Source organism: Chrysochloris asiatica, unplaced genomic scaffold, assembly GCF_000296735.1.
Source record: "Chrysochloris asiatica unplaced genomic scaffold, ChrAsi1.0 scaffold00278, whole genome shotgun sequence".
NCBI lineage: Eukaryota > Metazoa > Chordata > Mammalia > Afrosoricida > Chrysochloridae > Chrysochloris > Chrysochloris asiatica.
This window is the reverse complement of record NW_006408796.1, coordinates 2,785,804-2,812,642: the sequence shown is the minus strand read 5'-3', so window position 1 is coordinate 2,812,642 and position 26,839 is coordinate 2,785,804. Positions and strand designations below refer to the sequence as shown.

At 44.0% G+C, this 26,839-nt stretch overlaps 1 protein-coding gene across 1 annotated transcript in view; it reads right to left on the bottom strand.

Annotated features, from left to right (window-relative positions):
• The window catches only part of FAM134B (family with sequence similarity 134, member B), a 196,276-nt gene that overhangs the window by 11,863 nt on the left and 157,574 nt on the right, over window positions 1–26,839 (bottom strand). Inside the window, exon 4 of the mRNA XM_006874438.1 lies at window positions 3,915–4,041. Coding sequence (XP_006874500.1) covers window positions 3,915–4,041 — 127 coding nt within the window. The remainder of the gene's footprint in view (window positions 1–3,914; window positions 4,042–26,839) is intronic.

Below are 26,839 nucleotides of genomic sequence, written 5' to 3'. Positions count from 1 at the left end.
AATACAACACTGCCTGGTCCTGAGGCAGTCACACATTGTTGGGTTTGAACCCATTGGTGCAGCTACTTTGTTGATCTCTGCAGTTGAGGCTCTTCTTCCTTTATGCTGACCCCTCCCCACTTTACCAAGCTTGATGTCCTGCAGGGACTAGCCCCCTCCTCATAACATGGCCAGAGTACATGAGGCAAAGTCTCACCATCCTCGCTTCTAAGGAACATTCTAGCTAAACTACTTTATGCCCAACCAAGTTCACCAACACAGAGAACCGTGTCACAGAAATTAAAGGCATTTACAAAAATCTGTTAAGCTATTGTCATAAATCAACTAGCTATTACCATCCCCCAAGCTATGCCCGCCCCTCAAATGATACCACTTATAGGTCACACGGAGTCCTGGGATGGTGCCATAGGATAAGCACTCAACATCAAGGTTGGTTTGAACTGCAAGGTCGATAGTTCAAACTCACCAGCCGCTCCTAGGAAACACTATATAGGGGTGCTATGAGTCAGAATTGACTCGGTGACATTTAAGAGCAACAACAACACAGGTTACATAAAATCCAATTATCAACTGGAACAAAACTCAAATGTGTACCATCATTTTCATCCCTCCTGCACTTAGGACAAAAAAGGCAAAAAAGAAAGAGAAAATAATATTTGGTTGTTTTAAGAAATTTTTTTTAAATCTTCAGAAAGTGCCCTTCATTCCATCAGGTGCATCAAGACAGAAGAAAGTTTTCTCGACTGTCTCTGACTGATTCCCACACTCCTGTATGTCTTAAACTACTTGACTTCTATTGCTTATTTTTAAATATTGCTATTACATTAAACTGATAAGTAATCAAATGAAATCCATCAAAGGAGTTTAAAAAAGACACTTGAGATACATTTACAATGCCACACAGAGAGAGAGAGAAAAAATAGGTGTTAAAAGTTGGTCATGTAAAACCAAAAACATCTAAATGATTTAAGCTTCTTTGTTTGTACGTTTAGGGTCATGGGACATCCCAGTGAACTGACCTTAATGAATGCTTACTGATTCTGTTCTACCTGCTAGTTCATTACATAGTGCCTGAGGTTTTAAATGCTTGTGAGCGGTCTTCCAACACACACCAATTGTTTGCTAGTCATTTGGAAGGAAAATCAGGAATAGGACCAAGATCATTTGTCTCCAAGAACAACTATCTCCTTCATCATGGATGGTGCCTTATCAAAGATTCTATACAAGATTCTTGACCAAAAGAGGAAAAATGCAGAACAGAGTTTCAAACTGTCCTGGACTCCAGACTTCCTGGAGCCATGAAGGCTGGATAAACAATTGCTTTGAGAAAATCATTGTACCTTAAACCAAAAATATCCCCTGAAGGCTTCATAAAACCAAACGGTAGTTTAATTCAACTAGCAAAAGCAACTGTCTGACCCACTTTTATTTTCTCATTCGCTGCCCACAAGTGCCTGGCGGCTATCAAGTTTGACCCCTAGTGACAGCGCTTAACTATGGCACTACCAGGGCTCTTTGGAGAAAAATTGTTTTTGTTTAGTGCTGTAGAGTCGGTTCTGACTCATAGTGACCCTGTATGGGGTTTCTGAGGAGCGACTGGTGGGTTTGAACTGCTGATTTTGCAGCTCAAACCAACCTTGTGGTCTAGTGCTTATCCTAGCATGCCACAATTCAGTGTGAGTGGTTTGCATAGGAGTGGTGTCCTTAGAAGAGCAGAGAAGAGATGCGGAAGAAAAGGCCGAGACAGAGTTACACTCCAGCACTGGCAAACTGAGGGAAATGGGAGAGAGAAGAAAGGCTCTCCAGACCTGAACCCTGAACTCGGATTTCTCGCCTCCAGAACTATGAGACCATACATAACTGTCATTTCAAGCTACCCACTTTGTGGTACTTTATTAAAGTAGCTCTAGGAAGCCAATTAAAAACAACAACAAAAAAACAAATGTCTGCCTTGAGCATTATGCTCTTTTAAGAACTATCTTGTTGTTGTTGTTGTTGTTGTTAAGTGCCGTGGAGTCAATTCCGACCCATAGCAACGCTTTATTGGGTTTCCAAGGAATAGCTGGTGAGCTGGAACCGCCAACCTTGCAGTTCAAATGGCTTTGCAGTCTGGCGTATTAACCCACAGCACCACACCAGGACTCCATGAACTAACTATCTGTAAGGGATCAAATCGACAATGGTTAATTGGACACATTACACAGGAACCTTCAGGGACAGTGAGTCGATGTTAGCAGGGGAGGAACAACCCCAAAAAGGAGGGTGAGAAGGGTGGCACACCTCAAAAAATGTCATCAAGGCCACTAAATCACACATGTGGAAACTGCTGAACTGGTGTATGTTTTGCTGTGTGTATTGTCAACAACAAAGACAGACAGACAGGCAAAGGGGCTTCAAAAATTTTATGTAGAAATGGGATAAAAAGTGAATGGAATTTTTCTGTGAACTACCTGAAGCCCTAAGATGTGTCTGTGTGCACAGATGTGCACCTGTGAGACAAATGGAAGGAACACATACCAGGAGCGGTCTGTGAGTTCAAGGGAGAGGAGACCGGGATATCAGCTTAGCTTTGATTTTCCATTCTTTGGCTCCTAGGTACAACCCTTCCACTTCAATATGCATAATTCTAGTATTTAATACTGAGAGTGCAGTGGCTCTGTAGGATAAGCACAGGACTGCTAACCACAAAGTCAGCAGCTTGAGGCTACCACCTGCTCCACAGGAGAAAGATGAAGCTTTCTGCTCCAGCAAAAATTGACAGCCTTGGAAACTCTATCCAGGGTCTCTATGAGTCCAAAGCAGCTCAACAGCACTTAACAACCACAACAGGATTTAATACTAGTGAGGCTGAGAGGTGCCTGTACTAGGCCCAAGAAGAGAGACTTTAAATGCTACATTCTAACAATTGGCTTTGCTTTTGAACAACTGGTAGAACTCTAGACTGGAAGGCAAAAGGTCTGTTGAGGGTTCTGTACACAAACCACACAATCAACACTGCCAATATCAGGCGAAGATGCTCCTGCTCAGAAAATAAGAGCTTCATGCTATTATCCATGCACATATCCACGCATTGTTTCATTTAGCCACTTCCAAAATACTCTTCTCCCCTGCTACATTTTTGTCTTCATTGGAAAAAAATACTCATGCCATTTATATTGTCGCTATGAAGGTTTTCCTTGCAACAAAATAACATGTGAGTTCACTTTTCAGACCGGAAGTGTTGGTGGAGGTGGTGTGGTGATGTGCCTTGGAGTCCCATCCCATTCATAGCCACCCTGTATAGGGTTTCTGAGGATGTAAATCTTTCCAGACGCAGAAAGCCTCATCTTTCTTTTACAGAGCAGCTGGTAGATTTGAACTGCTGACCCTGAAGTTAGCAGTCCAATTTGTATTCCACTCCACTACCAGAAACACAATTATCTCTGAGAGTGCCCACCAAGAACTGTGCAGATTAATTTCCCTTGGGCTTCAGAATTAGACCAAATATTATGAACTGATTTCCTCAATAGGGGATATTTTTTCTCCTAAATCAGACTGATAAGACTAAGCCCCATACATTTTAGTTAATGAGCCAGATATGTATGATCCAATCTCCTATTGTAAGGTAGGCTGTTTTTTTTTGTTCTGTTTAGTTTTGTTTTGAGATGTTCAGTCACTCATATTTCTGCAGCTTGCTGAGATCAGCTTTTATGACACATGTTCTTAATATGATGTCACTGGACTGTTAACCACAAGGTCGGTGGTCCAAACCCACCAGCCGCTCCTCGGAAACCCTATACAGGGTGGCTATGAGTCAGAATCGACTGGACAGCACTTAACAACAGCAAGCTGATCCAACAGGTTAGTTTCTTTCTCTCCATTTTGCTGGACTTGGGAAAGCCCACACAGTAGCTCTCCTTCACTGGTACACATGCCTTGCCAGGGCTCTGCTGCTTGAAGAGAGACATTTCTTGCAGGAATATGCTGAAGTTCATCCATGATTCTGCAATACAGTGGCTGAGTCTTGTTCTTTCATCTGGTTTGGAATCAATCACTTCCCAGCTACAGAGAAAAAAGAAGGAAAAAAACAGACAATTTTAGCAGAATTTTGGATCATTCTCTCAACATTCTTCGTTTCAGCATATATTCATTGAATACTTGCTGTTGGCCACACTCTCTGTGAAGAGCTGTGGACTCAGGCACACCTAAGCCTGGTGGAACTTGCAGCACCTAGGTCTCAACACTTCTGAATGTGGCATCTCCCCTCTCTACCCCTTCCCTGAAGAATTCCGCACTCTTTGATTTACACTGCACATCAAAACAGCAGTTTTGGCATCCTTGAGAGACTCAAATTGTGTTTCTTTGAAGTGTTCTTTGAGCTTGGAACAACAACAACAAAAAATTTTTGAAGGGGCAAGATCAAGGTGTAGGATAGATGGGGTAAGGCTTCCCCACAAAATTCTCATAGGTCAACCCCCTGGTGCCCTTGAAGAATGAGCAGGTGTACTCTCATGATGGGAAAAAAAAATTCCTTTGGGACAACTATTCTGGCCTGTTTCTCACCAAGGCAGTTTCTCAGTTTCTTACAACGCCATTAATACACACCTGCAATTGTGCTATGCCTTTGGGGAACATCTATCAAGAATACCTCTCTTGGAAGCCCCCAAAACAGTCACCATAACCTTCTGAGTTGACCAGAACTGGGTGGTGACAATACCGTCTGCAAAGATGAAAATTTTCTCCACTGTGACCAACCAAGGACAAAATAGGAGGTCCAGGTAGAATGGAAGAAAAATATAAAACACAACTCAAATTCCTGAAAAAGGTGAGACCTACAGGACTGATAAAGGCTAAAAGAAGTCCCAAGTCTATCGCCCTAAAGTAGCCTTTCACCAGGAAACGGATACTATTTCTACAGGACACCTTTCAGCCATATAACAGAACAACTTACAAATGAACAGTATAACCCATGAATAGTGTGCTCCCTTAAACAATGAATGAGGCCAGTCAACATTTAGCCAGAAGCAAAGATGAAAAGTCAAGGACGGGAAGGGAAGCTAGATCAACAGAAACAGAACAGAGATAACTAGAACACCCACAGCATGCAAAACATGTAACCAATGGCATGGAACCATCTGTATAAAAACTGTTACAAGGGGAACACTGGCTGTGTAAACTTTCACCTAAAACACAATTTTAAAAAACTGGCTAGTGATTACTTCTAAGTACTATGTTGCTATTGTTAAGTTCAGTCGAGTCAACTCCGTCTCATAACAACCCTGTATAGCGTTTGCAGTTCAAACGGCTTTGCAGTCTGGTGCATTAAGCCACAGCACCACACCAGGACTCTCTAAGTATCATAGGCATATGGATTTCTAGACACTTCCAAGAACATTACCATTAATGTACGTCACCACAGTTCAGTTTGGAGTCCTGGTGTGGTGCTGTAGGATCACTACTGGACTGGCTACCCACAAGGTTGTCAATTCAAACCCACCAGCTCTTCCTCGGAAACACTATGCAGAGTCGCTCTGAGTCAGAACTGACTCAATGGTACTTTACAACATCAACAACATACTTATATTGGACTCCCTCGGAGTGAATATGATTAACACACTCAGCTGCTAACAGAAAGGTTGGAGGTTTGTGTCCAACCAGGGGTAACTTGGAAGAAAGTCCTAGCTATATACTTCTGAAAAAAATCAGCCACTGAAGCCCAATGGAACACAGCTTTACCCTGACACACATGGTGGCGGTGGTTATGTGCCGTGGAGCCGGTTCCGACACACAGTGATCCTGTACAGGGTTTCTAAGGCTGTAAATCTTTACAGGAGCAGTAAGCCTCATCTTTCTCCCGCAGAACAGCTGATAGTTTCAAATTTCGGATCCTGAGGTTCGCAGCCCGATTGGTAACCACTTCGCTACCACAGCTGTTACCATATGTTGGTGCAAACTTGCCGGCAACTGTTTTTGGGGTGTTTTTTGTTTTTTTTTTTAGTTATATAATTGAGAATGAGATAAAATATTGAATATCACCTTTTCAGATTGCTTTAGTTTCAGATGAGGAAATTGAAACTCAACTTTTCTCAGCTGATTTTGGGCAGATCCAAGACCGAAGGCTTCCTGATTTCGATAATCACTCTATGTCTATTAATACACATTGCCTCTTCAAAGGATGCATTAGCTCAATGGCATCCTTTTAAACAGGTCACATTTGAAATGTTGAAGGCGATGGTGGGGAGGGGAGAGAGGGTGATTGTGGGGTCCCTTAGTAACATCCTTTTCCTGGAAAAGGGAGCCCTTTGTCTGCAGAATCCAGGCACTCTGTGACACATGCTGGCTGGCTGGCTGGTGTTGAGTCCTGGTGACTTCTGTACCCATGCACAGAGTTGCCCCATACCAAAACTCTAGGTTTTCCTAGACAGTCTCATATGGAAAACACATAAGCAGTGAACAGATGCCCTGTAAAAACTGGACGATGCTGGGAGACAGATCTTTTACACACTGTGTGGCTGTCTTCCCACAGGACTTGGCACTGCCAGCCGTGCCACGGGAGGTCCAATGAACATAAAAGGAGGGAAATACTGCTTGCAAACATTCTGAATCTCTTCCAAGTTCTTAATCAGAAAAGTACAGGTCTTCTATGACGTATGCTCCTCCAAGGGAGAAGAGTTCACTGCCAATGGCTTCAGTATTAGTATTCCAGGGTTTATGATTTTTCCTTGCTAGTTTCAGAGAGAGCATCTGTTTTCCAGGTTCAGTGGGAAGTAAGGCCCTTTCACCTTTCTCCCAGAGCTTTTCATCTTTCACCCTCATTCAACAGTGATATCATTGTCCACTCCAGCTGTGAGATGCAGTCATCTTCTGCTGACCATCACCCCTAATTCCCACAAGCACGGGGGGTCTGGTCAGGCAGCTCTGAGGGAGAAGGCTCACCAGCTACCTTCCTGCCCCTCCTAGCCCTGCTGTCAACTGTGCTGAGCATCTGCAGCTGTGACGTGCTTCCAAAAAAGGGTCACCAAACTGAACTAACCAATGCATTTCATTTAGAGTCTGCACTGGGTTAAGTGTTGGCCGCTAACAAAAGGTTGGTGGTTTCAATCCATCCACTGAGAAAGAGAATGCTGTCTGCTTCCATCAAAATTTACAGTCTTGGAAACCCTGTCCTACAGGATTGCTAGTTGGTTATGTGTCGTGGAGTCGGTTCTGACTCATAGTGATCCTGTATAGGGTTTCTGAGGCTGTAAATCTTTATGGCAGCAGAGAACCTCATCTTTCTGCCATGAGTTTCTGCTGGTAGTTTTGAACTGCTGCCCCTGAGGTTAGCAGCCCAACTTGTAACCACTACGACACAAGAGCAGAATCAACTTGATTGATTTGAGTGTTGGGCTTCAAAAGAAACACAAAAGTCAGATGTTTTGACAAAGGATGTTCTGAATAGCAAAATAAGCAATTATCTATCACAGTAGCCTGAAAACTGCTTTCTCTGCAGCTGAAGAATGCAGATAAAAACTGGAATAGAATATGGGCTAATAGAAAATGGGCTAAAACCCGGAAAGATGGCTCTTAAGACAAGCAGCACCATTTTACCCAAAACCAAACCAACTGGTTGATTCTGATGCTTAGCGACAATATGTGGGACTGTAAATCATTAGGCAAACAGGAAGCCCCATCCTTCTCCCTCGTAGCGGCTGGTGGGTTTGAACTGCCTATGTGGTTAGCAGTTCAATGCTTATCTTACAGCACCACTGGGGATCCAAAAAACTGGGTCTGACTTCCCTGTAGAATTTGAAGCCAATATCCATTCTTTTCACCTCCCAAACCCTAATGAAGTGCAGTCAGCAAGGCACATGATGGTTGTTAAGTGCTGTTGAGTAGCTTCCGACTCAGCAACTCTGCGTAGGGTTTCTGAGGAGTGGTTGGTGAGTTTGAACCACTGACCTTGAGGTTCAATCTGACCTTGAGGTTGAGTGTTTATCCTATAGTACTACACCAGCATTGCTGTTGTTGTTAGGTGCCATCAAGTCGGTACCGACTCATAGCGACCCTATGCACAACAGGATGATCCTGGGCCGGCCTCACAACTGTTGCCACGCCTGAGCCCATCACTGCTGCCACTGTGCCAATCCATCTCGTCGGGGGTATTTCTCGTTTCCTCTGACCCTTCACTTTACCAAACATGATATCCTTCTCTAGTTCTCTAGTGGCCGGTCCCTCCTGATAATATGTCTGAAGTATGACAGATGAAGTCTGCCCATCCTGGCTTCCAAGGAGCACTCTGGCTGCACTTCTTCCAACACAGATCTGCACCAGCGTTATGCCGGGCATAAAGGGGCATGCGTGTGAGTAGCTTCCGCAGGCCTGGGGCCACTCAGAAATCTGCATGTATAACCAGTGTCTCATGTGATCCTGAAGCTGGTGCTTCTCGCCTGCTGTCCCAGTGATTAACACCTTTGGAGAAAGCTACCTAGATTCCTGTTTCAAACAAAGTCAAGGATCACTTCGGCCTCAGGACAAGATCATGTAGCAGGAATGTTGATACCCTCCTATCTGAACCAACCAACCAAAGGAAACAGATGGACTCTGGCCATTAAGTTGAGTCCCTGGGTGCTTCAAATAGATAACATGCTGATAACTGCAAGGTTGAAGGTTCAAGTCCACCCCAGGGGCACCTGAGAAGAATGGCTTGGCAGTCTACTTGATGGAAAATCAAACATTGACAAATTCTGCTCTGACACATGAGGATGTGAGTGGGCTGGGTGGGAAATGATTTGTTACTTAGTGCAGCGGAATCTGAGAGAGCCGGAACTTGTCAGGGCTGCCTTGTGTTCTCAAGCCTGCAAGTTTGCTACCTCTGACAAGGTGTCGGTAATCCACCATTTCTTCTATCTATGTAGTCTACTGTTGTTGGCAAGTCGGTTTGATTCATAGCGACCCTGTATACAGTTTCCAAGAAGCTGCTGGTGAGTTTGAACCGCCAACCTTGTAATTCAAACACACTTTATGATCAGCACCACACCAGGACTCCCATTTAATAAGTGTTGCTGTTGTCGTTATGTGTCGTGGAGTTAGTTGTGGCTATAGTTCTGACTCATAGCCACCCTGAATAGGGTATCTGAGGCTGTAAATCTTTACAGGAGCAGAGAGCATCATCCTTTTCCTATAGAACAGCTGGTACTTTCGAACCGCCGACCTTGAGGTTATTAGTTTGACTCGTAACCACTATGCTACCAGAGCCACATATGTAATCTATTAGTGTATTGTTGTTGTTAAGTACCGTGGAGTCAGTTCTGACTCAGTGACCCTGCACAGGGTTTCCGAGGCTGTAAATCTTTATGGGAGCAGAAAGCCTCCTCTTTCTCCAGCAGAACAGCTGGTAGTTTTGAACTGCCAGCCATGAGGTTAAACAGCCCAATTTGTAACCACTACACTACTAGAGCTCTTTAGTGTATTGTTGTTGTTAGGTGCCATCGAGTCAATACCGACTCATAGCAACCTTATGCACAGCAGAACGAAACACTGCTCGATCCTGGGCCAACCTTACTACTGTTGCCACGCTTGAGTCCACTGATGCTGCCACTTGGCCAATCCATCTCGATGGGGTTCTTCCTCTTTTACTCTGATCCTCCCCCTTACCAAACATGGTATTCTTCTCCAGCGACTGGTCCCTCCTGACAATATGTCCGAAGCATGAAAGAAGAAGTTTGGACTTCTTGACCTACAAGGAGCACTCTGGCTGCACTTCTTCCAACATAGATCTATTGGTTCTTTTGGCAGCCCATGGCACTTTCAATATTCTTCTCCAACACCATAACTCAAAACCATCAATTCTTCCATGGTCTTCCTTATTCAGTGTACAGCTTTTGCATGCCTATGAGGTTATTGAAAATACCATGGCTTGGGTCAGGTGCCCCTTAGTCCTCAAGCTGACATCTTTGCTCTTCAACACTTTAAAAAGGTCTTGTGCAGCAGATTTGACTACTGCAATACGTCGTTTGATTTCTTGACTGCTGCTTCCGCGAGTGTTGATAGTTGATCCAAGAAGAATGAAGTCCTTGACAACTTCAATCTTTTCTCTGTTGATAAGAATATTGTTTATTGGTCCAGTGGTGAAGATTTTTCTTTTCTTGACATTAAGATGTAATCCATACTGAAGGCTGTGCCCTTTGATCTTCATCAGTAAATGTTTTATGTCCTCTTCACTTTCAGCAAGCAAGGTTGTATCATCTGCATATGGCAGGTTGTTAATAAGTCTTCCTCCAATCCTGATGCCACATTTTTCTTCATAGAACCCAGCTTCTCGGATTATATGCTCAGCCTACAGACTGAGTAAGTATGGTGAAAGAATACAACCTTGTCGAACACCTTTCTTAATTTTAAAACATTCAGCGTTTCCATGTTCTGTTCGAACAACTGCCTCTTGGTCCAGGTACAGATTCCTCATGAGTACAATTAAGTGTTACTCATACTTCGCAATGTTGTACATAGCCTGTCATGATCCACACAATCGAAAGCCTTTGCATAGTCAATATAGCACAGGTAAACATCCTTCTGATATTCTCTGCTTTCAGCCAAGATCCATTGGACATCAGCAATGATATCCCTCATTCCACAGCCTCTTCTGAATCCGGCTTGAACCTTTGGAAGTTCTCTATCAATATATGATTGTAGCCATTTCTGTATTACTTTTAGCAAAACTTTACTTGCATGGGATATCAAAGAGATTTGTCTGATGATTTCCGCATTCCGTTGGGTCACCTCTCTTTGGAATGGGCACAAGTACGGATCTCTTCCAATCAGTTGGCCAGATAGTTGTCTTCCAAATTTCTTGGCAGAGATGAGTGAATACCTCCTGTGCCGTCTCACTTTCTTGAAAGATTTCACTTTTTATTCCATCAATTCCTGGTGTCTTGTTCTTTGCCAATTCCTTCAACGCACCTTGGACTTCCTCCTTCAGTATCGTTGGCTCTTGATCATATGCTACCTCTTGAAACGGTTGAATATTAACCTTTTCCTTTTGGTACAGTGGCTCTGTGTATTCCTTCCATCTTCTCTTGATGCTTTCTGCAAAATTCAATAATTTTCCCAGAGAATCTTTCAGTAAGGAAAGTTGAGGCTTGAATTTTTTCTTCAGTTCTCCCAGCTTGAGAAATGCTAAACATGTTCTTCCTTTTTGGTTTTCTGATTCCAGATCTTTGCGCATTTTGTTGTAATATTTGGCTTTATCTTCTCGAGCTGATCATTGAAATTTTCTGTTTAGCTCTTGGACCTCCTCTTTTCTTCCATTTGCTTTAACATCTCTATGCTGGAGAGCAAGTTTCAGTGTCTCTTCAGACATCCATTTTGACCTTTTCCTTCTTTCTTGTCTTCTCACAATGACTTTTTTCTTTCTTCCTGTATGATGTTCTTGATGTCATCCCACAACTCTTCTGTTCTTCGGTCTTTAGTGTTTAATGTAACAAATCTGTTTTTCAGATGATCTCTAAATTCAGGTCAGATATTAGTGGACAATAATTATGCTTTCCTTCTCTGACAAGTTGTGGCCTTATACATGTACTGGCTTTAGTCGATTTTGTTGAATATATTTATTTTGCACCTGGCAAGGGAAAGGCAGTAGGGAGGGTAATGGAACTATAGGATAAGCACTGGTGAACACTTAATTGTGCTCATGAGGAAATCTGTACATGGACCAATAGGCAGCTGTTCGAACAGAACATGGGAACACTGAATGGTTTAAAATTAAGAAAGTTGTACGACAGGGTTGTATTCTTTATACTTATTCAAACTGTATGCTGAGCAAATAATCTGAGAAGCTGGGTTCTATGAAGAAAAATGTGGCATCAGGATTGGAGGAAGACTCATTAACAACCTGCCATATGCAGATGATACAACCTTGCTTGCTGAGAGTGAAGAGGACTTAAAACATTTACTGATGAAGATCAAAGAGCACAGCTTTTGGTATGGATTGTATCTCATTGTAAAGACAACAAAAACCTCACCACTGGACTAATAAATAAACAACATTCTTATCAACCGAGAAAAGAGTGAAGTTCTTAAGGACTTCATTCTTTTTGGTGAAATAACTTGTGTTTGTATAGTTTAACAGGAGTCCTGATGAGATGCTGTAAGATAAGCACTGAACAGCGAACTGCAAGGTCAGTGGTTCAAACCCATCAGCCTCTCCTCAGCTTGAAGGACAGAGAAAGGAGGGTGCTGCCCAGAGGGAGGAAACCCCAGAGATCTGTGGTGACATTTTCTGTTAAATTCCCATGAGATTCCTCGGAGTCAGAACCAACTCAATAGCACTTAACAATATCGTTTAACAGAGACAAAAATCAAATCCTCCCACACTTTGTATGTAATTTTAAAGTGCAGTACATAATATTCTCCATTAGAGGGTGGTATGAGACTAGGAAATGTGACACTCCATACTCAAATTAAAATAGAGTCTAATTCTGTAAGATAGAACATGTGCTAGCAGCCTTCCACTTCTTAAACCCAAAGTGTGTCCCAGCACAAGGCAATAATGCTAAATAAACCAATGGATCTTGGCACAGAACAGATATTATCTCTCCGTGTCATTATTTCACTTTGGTTTATTTGTGGCGCTGTGGGTTAATGCGCTGGACTGCAAAGTCTGAACCACAAGATTGGTGGTTCAAGCTCACCAGCTGCTCTTTGGAAACCCTATACAGGGTCGCTGCGGGTCAGAACTGACTCCGACGGCACATAACAACAACGAAAGACAAAAGCTCCCTATTCCTGACTCCAGGGAACTACGTATGACTAAGGCATAAACCCCAACAAAAAAGGGGTACTTTTTATAGGGGGCCTCCAAATAATTTACAACACACACACCTATTATACATGAAGCTCACCTAGCACTGTGAGGGGCGGAGAGGGGAAGGAAGAATTTGACAACTGAGCTGGGAGCTGGCTATATGAAGCAAACCTATTAAACAGAGAATCCTTTTCTTTTTTTCCCCCCTACTATTGTAAAACATAAAAGGAGCTCTGGTAGCGTAGTGGTTACGAATCGGGCTGTGAACCTTAAGGTCAGCGGTTCGAAACTACCAGCCGCTCCGCGGGAGAAAGATAAGGCTTTCTACTCCCGTAAAGATTTACACCCTTGGAAACCCTGTACAGGGTCGCTATGGGTTGGAACCGACTCAACGGCACTTAACAACAACATTGTAAAACATACTAATACTTGTACTGAAAGCCCTGGTATGGCACTGCAGGATAAGCACAGGACCAGTAACTACAGGTCGAGGGTTCAAACACACCAGCCACTCCTCGGAAACCCTATACAGGGTCGCTATGAGTCAGGACCATTTGATGGCACAAAACAACAATAGTCCTTGTACCCATTGCTCATGGTGACCCTACATATGTCAGAATGGAACTGTGTTCCATGGGTTTTCCAGGGCTGATTTTCAGAAGTAGATCTCTAGGTCCTTCTTCTGAAGTAGCTCTAGATGGTCTCGAACTACCAACCTTTAATCCAGCAGTTGATTTTGTTAGTCATTTATAGCACTAGCTACAACTAGCACAAATTGTTGTTGTTGTTAAGTGCCCTTGAGTTGGTTCCGACTCATAGCAACCCTATGTAGAGCTTTCAAGGAGCAGCTGGTAGGTTTGAACTGCTGACCTTGTGGTTAGCAGTCCAGTGCTGATCCTACAGCCCCACACCAGGACTCTAGCATACACTGGTGGTAGTGGTGGTGGTGGTGGTGGTGTGCCGTTGAGTCGGTTCTGACTCATAGCAATCCTGCATAGGGTTTCCAAGGCTGTAAATCTTTGTTGTTGTTGTTGTTGTTATGTGCCGTCGAGTCGGTTCCGACCCATAGCGACCCTGTATAGGGTTTCCGAGGGTGTAAATCTTTACGGGAGTAAGAAAGCCTCATCTTTCTCCCGCGGAGCAGCTGGTAGTTTCGAACCGCTGACCTTAAGCAGAAAGCCTCATCTTTCTCCCACAGAACCACTGGTCATTTTGGACTGCTGACTGTGAGGTTAGCGGCCCAACTCGTAACCACTACGCTATTATTTTATGATATCTGCCTCCCCACTGGACTTTCAACTCCATGAACAATTCTTGGGCACTGCTCTTGTGTTTACCAACAAGCATAGGGCCTGTTGTCTATGAGGAAAAGAAAATGATTGAATGAATGAGTATAAACAATATACTGCAAAAGAGAATTACATAAAAAATAGTTAATCTGGCTATTTACAGACACCGTGGGTTAAGCATTGGACTGCCAGTCAAAAGGTTGGCAGCTCAAACCCACCAGCTGCTCCATGGGAGAAAAATCAGGCAAGTTTGTTTCCATCAAGATTTACACCCTTGGAAACCCTATGGGGAAGTTCTACTCTGTCTTATAGGGTTGACCTGAGTTATGGAGGATTTTAATTCACATAACTGAATTTTTCTATATGTTCCATATTGACAATAATTCTCACATGCTCCTTTATATGTATAAGAGCATATAAAACAGTAGACAAAGAGTCCTCTTACAACTGTCAAAGCCAAATGTCCTTTAAGTGGAATATTTGGTTTCATGTTTTCTTTCTTGTAAACGGGCAGAGAAACTGCCCGCAGGATTAGGTAACTAGGAAATATGACTCATATATTAAAAGAGTTTCTTGAACTGGAAATCAATATTTCAGGTGAAATTTTAAAACATTGTGGAGTCTCTTTTTTTAAAGTTTTTATAGGATAGACTTTCTCTAGAGCCTGGGTGGCACAGTGATTAAGTGCTCAGCTGCCAACCAAAAGCTCAGGAGGTTCGAACCCACCAGCTGCTCCAAAAGAGAAAGATAGGATGTCTGCTCCCATAAAGATTGTTGTTGTTGTTGTTGTTATGTGCCATGGAGTCTGTTCCCACTCACAGCAACCTTGTAAAGGGTTTCTGAGGCTGTAAATCTTTACAGGAACAGAAAGCCTCATCTTTCTTCCGCGGAACAGGTGGTAGTTTTGAACTGCTGACCTCGCAGTTCGATTTACAGCCTCGGAAACCCTGTACAGGGTCGCTATGAGTCGGTTCCAACTCCACGGCATAGTCACCACGCAGCCACCATACTACCAAAGCTCCTCGGAAACCCTGTGGGGCAGTTCAACTTGGTCCATTAGGGGTTTATGAGTTGTCACAGACTCCGAGGCACACAACTAATAAACAAATCTCATTCTACTGAAGAACAGGTTTAGCCTCTTCTCTCTTCCTCCCTCTTCCTCCCTCTTTCTCTCTCTCACACACACCCTTGCTAGTCACTTATCTCTTATGAGTTGGTATTTTCACCTAAGACTTCAGACTGCAAGAATCCTTTTTGAAGGCTGCACAAAACCTCCATGTTGTTGCTATTGTTAAGTGCTGTCAAGTGGGTTCCAATTTACAGTGACCCTGTATAGAGTTTCCACGGAGAGGTTGGTGGTTTTGAACCGCTGGCCTTGTGATCCAGCAGTCTTTATCCTACAGCGCCACGCCAAAACCTCCACAGAGAATATAAATCATTCCATGCTATTTACAATTTTATTTTTGATTGACAGGACATGGAATTCTAAGCCAAACAATGCTGAAATCCCACATAGACAAACTTTTTTTAAAAAGGGGGGGGGGGGTGGCCTAGTTATAGCCTAAGTTGTCACCTAGCAACTGTGACAAGCAGCTGCTTCATCCATCACACCTAAAAATATGCTTTAGCCTGGAGACCTCGCAACACTCTCCATCTCACCGCGTGACTACTGGTCCCATGCTTTCTCTCTGGAGGCCGTGAACATCTCTTGATGCTTGGTCTTGTCACTGTTTTCTTAGAAAGGTTGAGCAGTATACCGTTACAGGTTTTAACAGCTCTGAGTGCAACGTGTTGGAATGTTTTTTAATCCTGTGGGTAGATACTTGATATGGTCCTTCATGTGTGTATGAGCTATATGTCTTGAACAGGCTGTGTGTTGTGTATGTGTTGTGTGTGTGTGGTACTGGCTGTGTAAGTTTTGTGTGTGTGTGTGCTGTCTATGTTGTGTAAATTGTATGCGTTGTGCATTTGTCTGTGCGTGCTGGTCCGCTGTGTATGTTTGGTGTATGCGTGCTGTCTAAGTTGTGAGTGAGGCGTGCCAGTGTCATGCCTGTGTTGTAGAGGCTGTGTTGTGAGTGTGTGTTTAGTGTGCGTCTGCAGGCAGAGATACAAAAAAAAAAACAAAAAAAAAACAGGGATCCATTTCTCAGTAAAAGCACACACAGAATTAGGAGGGTGACTAAGCAAATAAGATGTGTCACCCAGAGGATTAAGTAAACCAACACGAGATTAAGAAATTACGTCGCATTCAGTTTGAAGACTTCACTTTCTCAGACACATTAGTTACATCAGCGGCTCCTCCCAAGGTCCAGGACCAGGAGGCACCATTGGGGTGCCGGCTTTTTCTGCCCAGGGGAGCTGAGCCCCACCTTCCTGTGGGCTGCAAACCAACATCTGTGGCTTCTACAATGTTCTATTTCTGAGCTCACTTTTTGACCACATTTTCAACTGACCAGAGAGCAGAAACTTACTTTGTGAAATTGTTCCTTTCCCCAACCCTGTCTGAAACCAAGCATTCCTACTTCCTGAGAATTTGTTGTTTGTCCTTGAGCAGAATCCGGTCCTGTAAGACCCAGCAGAACTGCCCCAGAGGGTTCAGAGGCTGAAATCTTTATGAGAGCAGGTCTACCCAGGTCTTTCCTCCTACAAACCCACTGGTGAATTAGAACCACCAACCTTTCTGTTTGAAGCCGAACACTTAGATATAGATCATCAATGACCAAATCCATCTAGATCATTTGGAAGGTGTGCACTAAGCTACCTGTTACATCACTTCTACATTGTTCACGGCTCCGGTTTCTACGAGCAGGCTCCAGCTAGAATTCATTTTCAGAGTTTTTCATGATGTGAATATTTTAGTAACTATGTGTTCATAAGCCCAGGGCCTGGAGGATTGAAATTCTCTGGGACAAGTCGCTACATGAATCACATCAGAGATAAAACCCTGCTCATTTGTGAATGCCAAGATTTGCTCTAATCACTATCCCTCAGGGAAGAAAAGTGTCTATCTTATCCCTGAAAGACAGATAGTATCAGAGAATGCCGAAATCCCTCCGTGCATTTTCTTAGAATTCAAATTTCTAGTGAACTACGGCGCATGGTTCACTGGAGCTGTAGTAAAAAGTAAATATGCCCCGTGGCCTGGTGTGGCGCTGTGGGTTAATGCGCCAGACTGCAAAGCCATTTGAACTGCAAGGTTGGTGGTTCAAGCTCACCAGCTGCTCCCTGGAAACTCTATACAGGGTCGCTGTGGGTCCATTCGGCGGCACTTCACAACAACAGCGACCCTGCTTGTGTGGCGCTGTGGGTTAATGTGCTGGACCACAGGGTCGGTTTGAACTACTTGTGTGGCACTGTGGGTTAATGTGCTGGACCACAGGGTCGGTTTGAACTACTTGTGTGGCACTGTGGGTTAATGTGCTGGACCACAGGGTCGGTTTGAACTACAAGCTCAGCAGTTCAAGCTCACCAGTGGTTCCTCAGATACCTATACAGGGTCACTGTGAGTCAAAACCAACTTGTCGGCACTTAACAACATGCGGCTTGAAAACACTGTGGCGGCAACTATGGACTCACACATACCGAATGTGAGGATGGTGTAGGACTGGGCAGAGTTTCTTCCCGTTGTGCCCAAGGTTGTTATGAGTGAGAACCAACTTGACGGCACCTAACAACAACAACCCACTTGAACTGTGGCTTGGTTGTAGGAAATCTAAGCTTCTGTGAGAATTCTAAAGTATACTACTTAGAGTGCAAAAAACAATACTAAAATATCATTCATACTTTTTTTTTTTTTTTAACAGATCTTAACCATTATACTGGACCTGAATTGGGATACACAACTGAACAGTGAATAATCAAGTTCCTTCAAAGAGCTTTTATGATGAGAGCCAATGAAAATTAATTTTGTTTGGAGAATTTGTCATTGACCTTTATAATGAAGGAGATAACCTGGAGTCTGACAAATCTGGAGTGACTATCACGTATTGAGAGACCCAATCCAGTGATAGATATTTAATTATTGGCCACATTCCCAGCTTAGTCCTTTAGAGAGACCATCTCTGGTTGATTTTCATATATGAGTCACTGAATGATTGTTGTTGTTGTTAAGTGTCGTCGAGTCAGTTCCAACCCATAGTGACCTCATATAGGGTTTCTGAGGAGCAGCTGGTGAGCTTGAACCACTGACCTTGTGGTTCAAACCAACTCTGCAGTCCAGCACATTAACCCGCAGTGCCACACCACTGAATGAAACAGCTGATGGTTTCACAAGGCCACACGAGTACCTAGAGGATCAGACCCTTACTCGGCACAGAAAACCTGAGCTCCCCTTGCCACCCCTCAGGGCAGAGTAGAAGTGCTCCATGGGATTTCCTGGGCTGGTGCCTCTCTATGATAAGCACTCGACTGTGAACCACAAGATTGGCGCTTCAAGCCCACCAGCTGTGGAAGGACGGAAGATGACACTTTCTGCTTCCACAAAGACGTGCAGCCTCAGAAACCCTATACAAGGTCACTGTGGTGGGAACTGAGTTGAGTGGACAGCACAATCTTTACATTGGAAGACTGCCCAATCTTTCTCCCATGGAACAGTTGGTGGGGTTGAACCACCAACCTTTTAGTTAGCATCTAAACACTTAACCCCTTTAACACCAGAGGTCCTTGAAAATCTCATTTTGTTGTTGTTAGGTACCGTCAAGTTGGTTCCAACTCATAGCAATGCCATAGGCAACAGACCTGCGCACATCCTCACAACCTGCCCGCTGCTGCAGCCACTGTATCCATCCATTGTGGTGAGGGGCTTCGTCCTTTTAACCGATCCTCTACGTTACCAAGCACTATGTCCTTCTCCAAGGATTTGTCCCTCCAAAGTTTCACCTACACAGTCTTGTCATCCCTCTTCCAAGGAACATTCTAGATGTACTTCGTCCAAGACAGATTTCAATGTTCTGGCAGTTCACAATATAGTCAGCATTCTTCGCCAACACCAGTGTTGCTGCTATCAAGTCAGTTCTGACTCATAGCAACCCTGGATAGGGTTTCCGGGGAGCAGCTGGTGAGTTTGAACTGCCCAACTTGCCATCAGTCTCCACAAAAGTGGAAAATTTGCTATTGTGTAAATGACTGTTGTATAGAGTCCCTTTTCAATTAACAGCAATCCCACATGACACAGAAGATCTGGGTTTTGTAGACTGTAGTAATCTTTATGGGAGTCGATCCGAGTACATTAACACAATGAGCTCTGGTAGCTTAGTGGTTACGAATCGGGCTGCGAATCGCAAGGTCAGCAGTTCAAAACTACCAGCTGTTCCGCAGGAGAAAGATGAGGCTTTCTGCTCCCATAAAGATGTACAGCCTCAGAAACATTGTACAGGGTCGCTATGAGTCGGAACTGACTCCACGGCACTTAACAAGTGTAACCAGAGTGCTCCTTGGAGGGCAGGATGGTCAAATGAATTAATACAGCTTGTCTGAGCATTTGTATAGAAATGTATTTTCTTCCAATTTCTCATACACATGGAATAGCAATAGCATACTGTTGAGTGCCTAGAGTCAGTTCTGACGCACAGTGACCCTGTATAAGGTTTCCAAGGAGCAGCTGATGAGTTTGACCCGTGGATCCGTAGTTTATCCCATAGAGCCACACCAGGACCCCTTTCAATGCACAGATAAGAATGGTTTCTAATTATCATGATAATGTTGGATGCTGGGGAGCCAGCAGCCCGCCCCACGGGACAGAGGAGAACTCTCCCAGAGGATCTTCTTGGATGTGGTCACTTGGCATTTTATAAATGGAGATGTCAAGGGCTCCAGAAAGTTGTAGTTTTCATTTGCACTCACACAATTAATTTGCTCAGGAGAGCTGCTGTTTTAAAAACCTGCGTTCCCTTGTGGAATGTTATCTCGCACACATACATGAGACTGGAATGATCGAGGCCACACCTTAGTAGGTTGGGAAGCAAGGCGCCTGCCTGTCCGTCTACTCCATTCTCCTCCTCATTTACCTGCTTCTGCCTCCAGAGGCCTCCCTCCGCTGGCTCGGATGGCTGACAGCGGTGTTCAGGACTGTCAACAGCTGCCACCTGTGTGCTACGTGGAACTCTGCTACCAAGCCTCATTTTGGAGGCATCTGCTTGCCCGATACTCTAGCCAGCACCACTTTCAGGAAGTCAGATATCGTAGGAAGACGATGGGTATGTTCTCACCTACCACAGGTCTCTTGGGCACCGCCACATGACCTGGTAAGACACTGGGTAGTGGACTGGCCGGCCAGGCAGCAGAATTCTCTTAAGTGCCTTTTGTTTTGTATCTAAGGAGTCTGGCGATCTTGTGAGTTAGGTATTGGGCTATTATCTGGAAAGTCAGTGGTTCAAACTCAGGCTGTCTTCTTCTGTAAAAATCTAGACGCTTGGGAATCCGATATAGAGTCAGTATGAATTATTATTACTGCTACCATCACAGTTCAAGGAGCTCTGGTAGCATAGTGGTTACAAATCGGGCTGTGAACCGCAAGGTCAGCAGTTCGAAACTACCAGCTACTATCGGGCAAAAGATGAAGTGTTCTGCTCCCATAAAGATTTATAGCCTCAGAAAACCTGTACAGGGTCGCTATGAGTCGGAACCGACTCCACAGCACATAACCACCACCACCACCATCACAGTTTACAAGGTGTTAAAATTCTACACACAGTACAACAAGGAACATTCCTGAGGATGGAGTTCATGCTTACTAACAGATGGTCAGGAATTCCGGTGTGGTGCTACAGGATAAGCCCTGGACTGCTAACCGCAAGGTCTGTAGTTCAAACTCACCCAGCCAATCCTTGGAAACCCTATATGGGGTCGCAATGAATTGGAACCAACTCAATGGTACTTCTCAACAACAACAAGGTAGACAGTCAGTGAAAAAGAGGAAGCCCCTCAGTGAGACTGATTGATACAATGGCCGCACCAATGGGATCAAAGCTAACATTTATGGGATGGTGCAGGACTTGGCAGTGTTTTCTTCTTTTATACATGGCTGCTTTGAGTTGGATCCGATTTGGCAACACCTAACAACAATGGTTAAGAAGACAAGCTTTGGACTCAGTCTCCCTAAGTTCAAATCCCAGTGCCAACTCCTCTAGCCAATGATCTTGGACAAGTTACGATTTCCTTATCTGACAAGTAGTGAAAATAATGCCTCCTTTCTAGAGTTGTGTGGGAAGGAAATGAGTCATTGCAGGTCAAGCAAGTGACACAAACTAGTGTTCAATAAGCACTAGCTATCAATAGTAAAGACACTGGATAAATTTCTTAATATTTGGGTCTATGTGGAATTGAGAATGGCCCTCCTTTGCTGAAAAAAATCAGAGACAAAGGGACAAGTGCAAGATTATGGTGCTGTGGGTTGATGTGCCAGACTGCAAAGCCGTTTGACCTGCAAGGTCGGCAGTTCAAGCTCACCAGCTGCTCCTTGGGAACCCTATACAGGGTTGTTATGGGTCGGAACCAACTCGATGGCACTTAATAACAAGAACTACTCTAATAATGTGCTTTGTCTGTTTGTTGTGGTGGCTATTTAAGGAGACAACACGATTTAGTTTGAAAGTTCTTGTCCCTACTCAGCATGCCTTACTAAATGAATCTGGCTGCATTGTTGCCTGACTTGTGTTTGGCTGAAAAACTCTCCTGGGCTTGCAGTATTCATGTTTGTCTAAAACCCCTACAGAAACGCCTCAGTTTCTAGTAGGAGGGCAGCCAGAGACAATATGGAAATGAATAAGCATGGTCGTGATCTGACCAAGCTTGATATACAAGACAGGTTGCTGGTTCGGGGTGCTATGGACTTCACACAGGTGGTCATACAGAGGTGATGAATCACCTAGTAGCCCTGCATGTTAACTGGGAACTAGTAAGAGCATCTACTACAATAACAACTGCTCCCATTACTGAGCATGTACCATGTGTTTGGGACCACATTGTTTTTAGTAGGCGCCGTCGAGTTGGTTCCAACTCATAGAACCTACATTTGTTAACTGCCGTCGAATCAGTTCTGCCTCATAGCAACCCTGTATAGCGTTTCCAAGGAGTGGCTAATGAGCTTGAACCACCAACCTGGTGGTTCAAACCAACCTCGCAGTCCAGTGCATTAATCCACACCAGCCACACCAAGAACTATATTAGGAGCTTTAATTCTTCATATTTATGTCTAATTCTCACAACAAACTGACCAGTTGGGCAAATGTTTCTCTTTGTGCAGATATAAAAGACAATGACCAGGAAGTGGCAGCATTAGAACTGGACCCCAGTTCTTTCTAACTCTAACCCTTCAGCCTCCTAATCTTGTACTTTTCCAAATACAACTATGTTGTCTCACAGTTGTTGTTGTTGTTAGGTGCCATCGAGTTGGTACCGACCCATAGCAACCTTCTGCACAGCAGAACAAAACACTGCCCGATCCTGGGCCACCTCACTACTGTTGCCACGCTTGAGTCCATCGATGTTGCCACTTTGCCAATCCATCTCATTGGGGGTCTTCCTCTTTTTCTCTGACCCTCCACCTTACCAAACATGATAGCCTTCTCCAATGACTGGTCCCTCTCAGTGGTAGGATGCAAAGTAGTCCAACTGCTAAGAATGAAAAATAGGCACAAAAGTCGATTCCTACAGTTTGTTACCCTATTACCAGTAGAGCTGGTATGTGAGCACGGGACTACTAACTGCAAGGATGGTGGTTCAAAGCCATCAGCTGCTTCTTGGAACGACTTACATAAGGAGCTATGAGTCGGAACTGACTTGGGGGCACTCAACAACAGTATCAACTTGGAAAGTATTACAATGACAAAGACTTCCCTCTGATCCTAAAATAGCCCTTACCCAAGAAGTTTATCTCAGCTTTAGTAAGGAGGCACCTAACCTTCAGAGTTTTCCTGAGTAAATCTGCCAAAGTGCCAAGCTCCATTCAGGGCACTGGTAACTAATCAGTTGACAGAGCCAAGATCATCACTGAAAAACTAGGGTCCTTCAGAGCTTATCTAAATAAACAGAAAGAAAGATAATTAAGTTCTGTCCTCACCCTTAAGTAGATGTCAGCTTCACTCACATGACAGTTAGAGCTCCAAGCTCCCCACACTGAGCCACTACTGTGAGTTGTCTCTGACTCTTGGTGACCTCATCTACAACACAACAAAACATAGTCCAGTCCCGCACCAGCTTCAGAACTGTTGCACGTTTGCTTCCATCGTTAAGGCTAAAATGTCAAAACATCTCACTGCGGCGGGGGTGGGGGGTGGGGTGGGGTGAGAAGGCAAAAGGGGGTAGGAAGAGATTACTCACTTTCGCTGACCCTCTATTTTACCAAAAAGGATGTCCTTTTCTAGTCATTGGTCTATCCTGATGGTATGTCCAAAGTGAACAAGTCAACATCTCTCCATTGTCTCTCTTTTTAAAAAATGTTTTACTGTGAATTATGTGATAGTTTACAAAGGAGAACATTAGCTTTACATTCATCCTATGGTATATCGTTTCCTTGCCATGGTTACAATCCCCTCCAGGCATTATCAACCAACCACAAGGTATACCCTGCAAGCCTGCCCCCCGGTCATCAGCACACAGCCCCTCTCCCTCTCTGGGTCTAGAGTCCCCAGCCACTCCATCTCTTCACGTCATCATCTCTGCCTCCATCTCTGGCGTCACTGTTTCTCTGAATAGGGTCCCGCACTCCACTCTTCTCCCTTGATGGGCCCAGGGACCTCCACTCCTGGATTGCAAAGTCAACCACTCCCTCCTTTTTGCTACAAAACATCTACCTTTACATTTCCAACCCTCATAGTCAGTCCTGAAAGCAGTTATTCACTATTGTGCCACATTAGTCCTATCACTATCTCCTTTCATCAGTCTCACCCAGACTGATTGGATACTACTCAGTAGAGATTCTATCTTCCTCTGTGCCCTCTGGATCTAGTCTCCCTCTTGAAAGCTTGTAAGCCAGTCACTTCTTGCCTTTGTAGTGTCTCCCCCCCCCCCCCCCCGCCCCATTTTGGGTAGCCAATGTCCAAGTTGCCCATCGTTGTCTACTCTGTGTATGGAGGGGGTGGGAATGATCCTCACTGTAAAGAGCTGGTCCCTCTTTTGAGCTACTGTATCCATAGATGTAGGTCAAGTTCATCAAATTGTATCAGATTACTCTTTTTTTCCCCTCTTCTTTCTTCTTCTAGTTGAGTTCTGATCATCCAGTCATTGAAGCTAGGTCAAGTGGGTATTATCTGCAAGTGTGGGTGTTGTTGTGCATATGCCCTCTCTTCTTATCAGATGGATGCTTCACTCTCCACTCTAGTGCTCTGTGGCTATGTCACTGACTTTGGGCTCTCTATTCTCTCTTGTAAGGTACATTCTACTTGTATTTCTTCTAAGACTGATTTGTTCAATCTTCTGACAGGAGAGAGTATATCCAAAACTGTTCACCAGCACCACAATCTGATGCATGGATTCTACTGTCCTTCTTTTCCACTGCCGAGATTTCCTACAGCTATGAGATGGTCCAACAAGACCCCAGAGTAGCCCTGCCGAGATTTCCTACAGCTATGAGATGGTCCAACAAGACCCCACAGTACTCCTTCCAGAATGTTCCAATAAGACCTCACACTATCAGAGCTCCAGGTGCCATTTCTATTCATAGGCATTGGCATGAAAGAATGAAGCCACTTACCATTAAACAATCCAAAAATAGAACAGCTTTTCACCCAAAAAGGGATTCTCAGTTACTTCCTTCATCATCAAAGCCAAGGTTTGTTAAATTATCAGTTTACTGAGGCAATCTTATCTTGCTTTGGCAAAAAATAACCAATTACATCTAACTTCATAGTTATCATGAATTGAATTGTGTTTCCCTGAAATATGTGTTACGTGGATTTTACTTTTGCTGCTAACATGTCCATGAATATGGTAGAGTATGTGTGGCACTGTGGGTTAATGCACTGGACTGCAAGGTCAGTTTGAACCACAAGGTCAGCATTTCAAGCTCACCATCTGATGCTCCTTGGAAACCCTATACAGGGTCACTATGGGTCGGAACTGACTTGATGTAAATAAAAACAAAAGCAAAGGGCAAAGTTATAAAAACATCTTAAAGATTATCAAACACCTTGAGGGCAATGAGTCACTGGTCTGGGGGCTCAGGACCACGTTCTCAGGGACACCAAAGGCAGTTGGCATAACAGAGTCCAGAAAGGCAATGTTCTATGTCCTACTCTGGTGAGTAATGACAGAGATCTCAAAGGATCCATCTAAGGATCAGTGGAAGTGAGGAAAACCCTCCATGGGAGGGACTGACACAACAGCCTGCCATAGTGGATGCCAGATCTTAAAAGAGCAACCATCTAAGGTGCTACTATTGGTCTCCTTGTCTGGAGGAAAGATGAATGCTAGACTGAAGACACCTGGAAACAATTAGTCCAGTGGACCAACGAACCACGGGAACGTCAATCTTCATGATCTGGAGACAAGAAGTAGATGGTGCCAGGCTACCACCACCAACTGCTCTGAATGGGATCACATTAGAAGGTTCTCGATAGAGTGGGAGAAAATATGGAACCAAACTCAAAATCATAAAAAAGATCAGTTTACTGACCAGATAAGAGACTAGTGAAACCCCTGGGTGATGGCCTTCGGTCACCCTTCAGGTCTGGAAATGAACTCATCCTCGTGGCTCAAATTTCAACCAAGCAACAGATAGGTCTATAGGGAAACACCAAAGCTGTTGAAGTACTCATGCCACTAAAGGGTCAAGCACGGAGATCAGAAGGGCATGGCAACAGGACCACAGGAAGTTGGGTAAGAGCTGGTACATTGAAGGGGTTTGATTTGTTGAATGTAAAGCTCATGGTCTGCTCTATAAACCTCCACTCAATTCACAATTTAAAGAAAATGTGTTGTAAATCCTAACCTCTAAACCAGGGGTGGGGCAACTTCTTTCTGTCAAAATTAGTAAAATAATTCTCAGGCCATACAACTTAAAAATTCACCTGCTCTGTTTAGTTAAGCATTTCATTAACTCACCCCTAACATGATGGATGGAAATGACAATGCCTTGGCAAAGCCAGAGCAAATGATTTCCAGGCTTGATATGGTCCACGGGTTGTTCCCCAGTCCTGCTCTAAACCATGATAAATAGAGAAAAGATCGAAGAAGTCAAAGACTTCATTTTGCTTGGATCTACCATCAATACTCATGGAAGCAGTAATTAAGAAATCAAACGATGTATTACATTAAGCAAATCTGCTGCACAAGACCTCTTTAAAGTGTTCAGGAGCCAAGATGTCAGTTTGAAGACTAAGGTGCGCCTAACCCAAGCCATGGTATTTTCAGTAACCTCATATGCATATGAAAGTTGCACAACAAATAAGGACGACCATAGAACAACGAGTGCATTGGAGTTATTAAAAGCACCATGGACTGCCAAAAGAACCAATCAATCTGTGTTGGAAGAAGTCCAACCAGAATGCTCCTTACAAGCCAGGATGGCCAGTCTTCATCTCTCGTTCTTCACACATATTATCAGGAGGGACCGGTCTCTGAAGAAGGACATCATGCTTCATAAAGTGGAGGGTCAGCAAAGAAGAGGAAGACCCCCAACAAGATGGATTGGCACAGTGGCAGCTGCAATTGGCTCAAGAGTAGCAGCAAATGTGAGGTTGGTGCAGGACTGGGTGCTGTTTCATTTTGTTGTGCACAGTTGTGCATAGGGTCGCTATCAGTCTGAACCAACTCAACGGCACCTAAGAGCAACAACAAACCTGTTGTCACACTC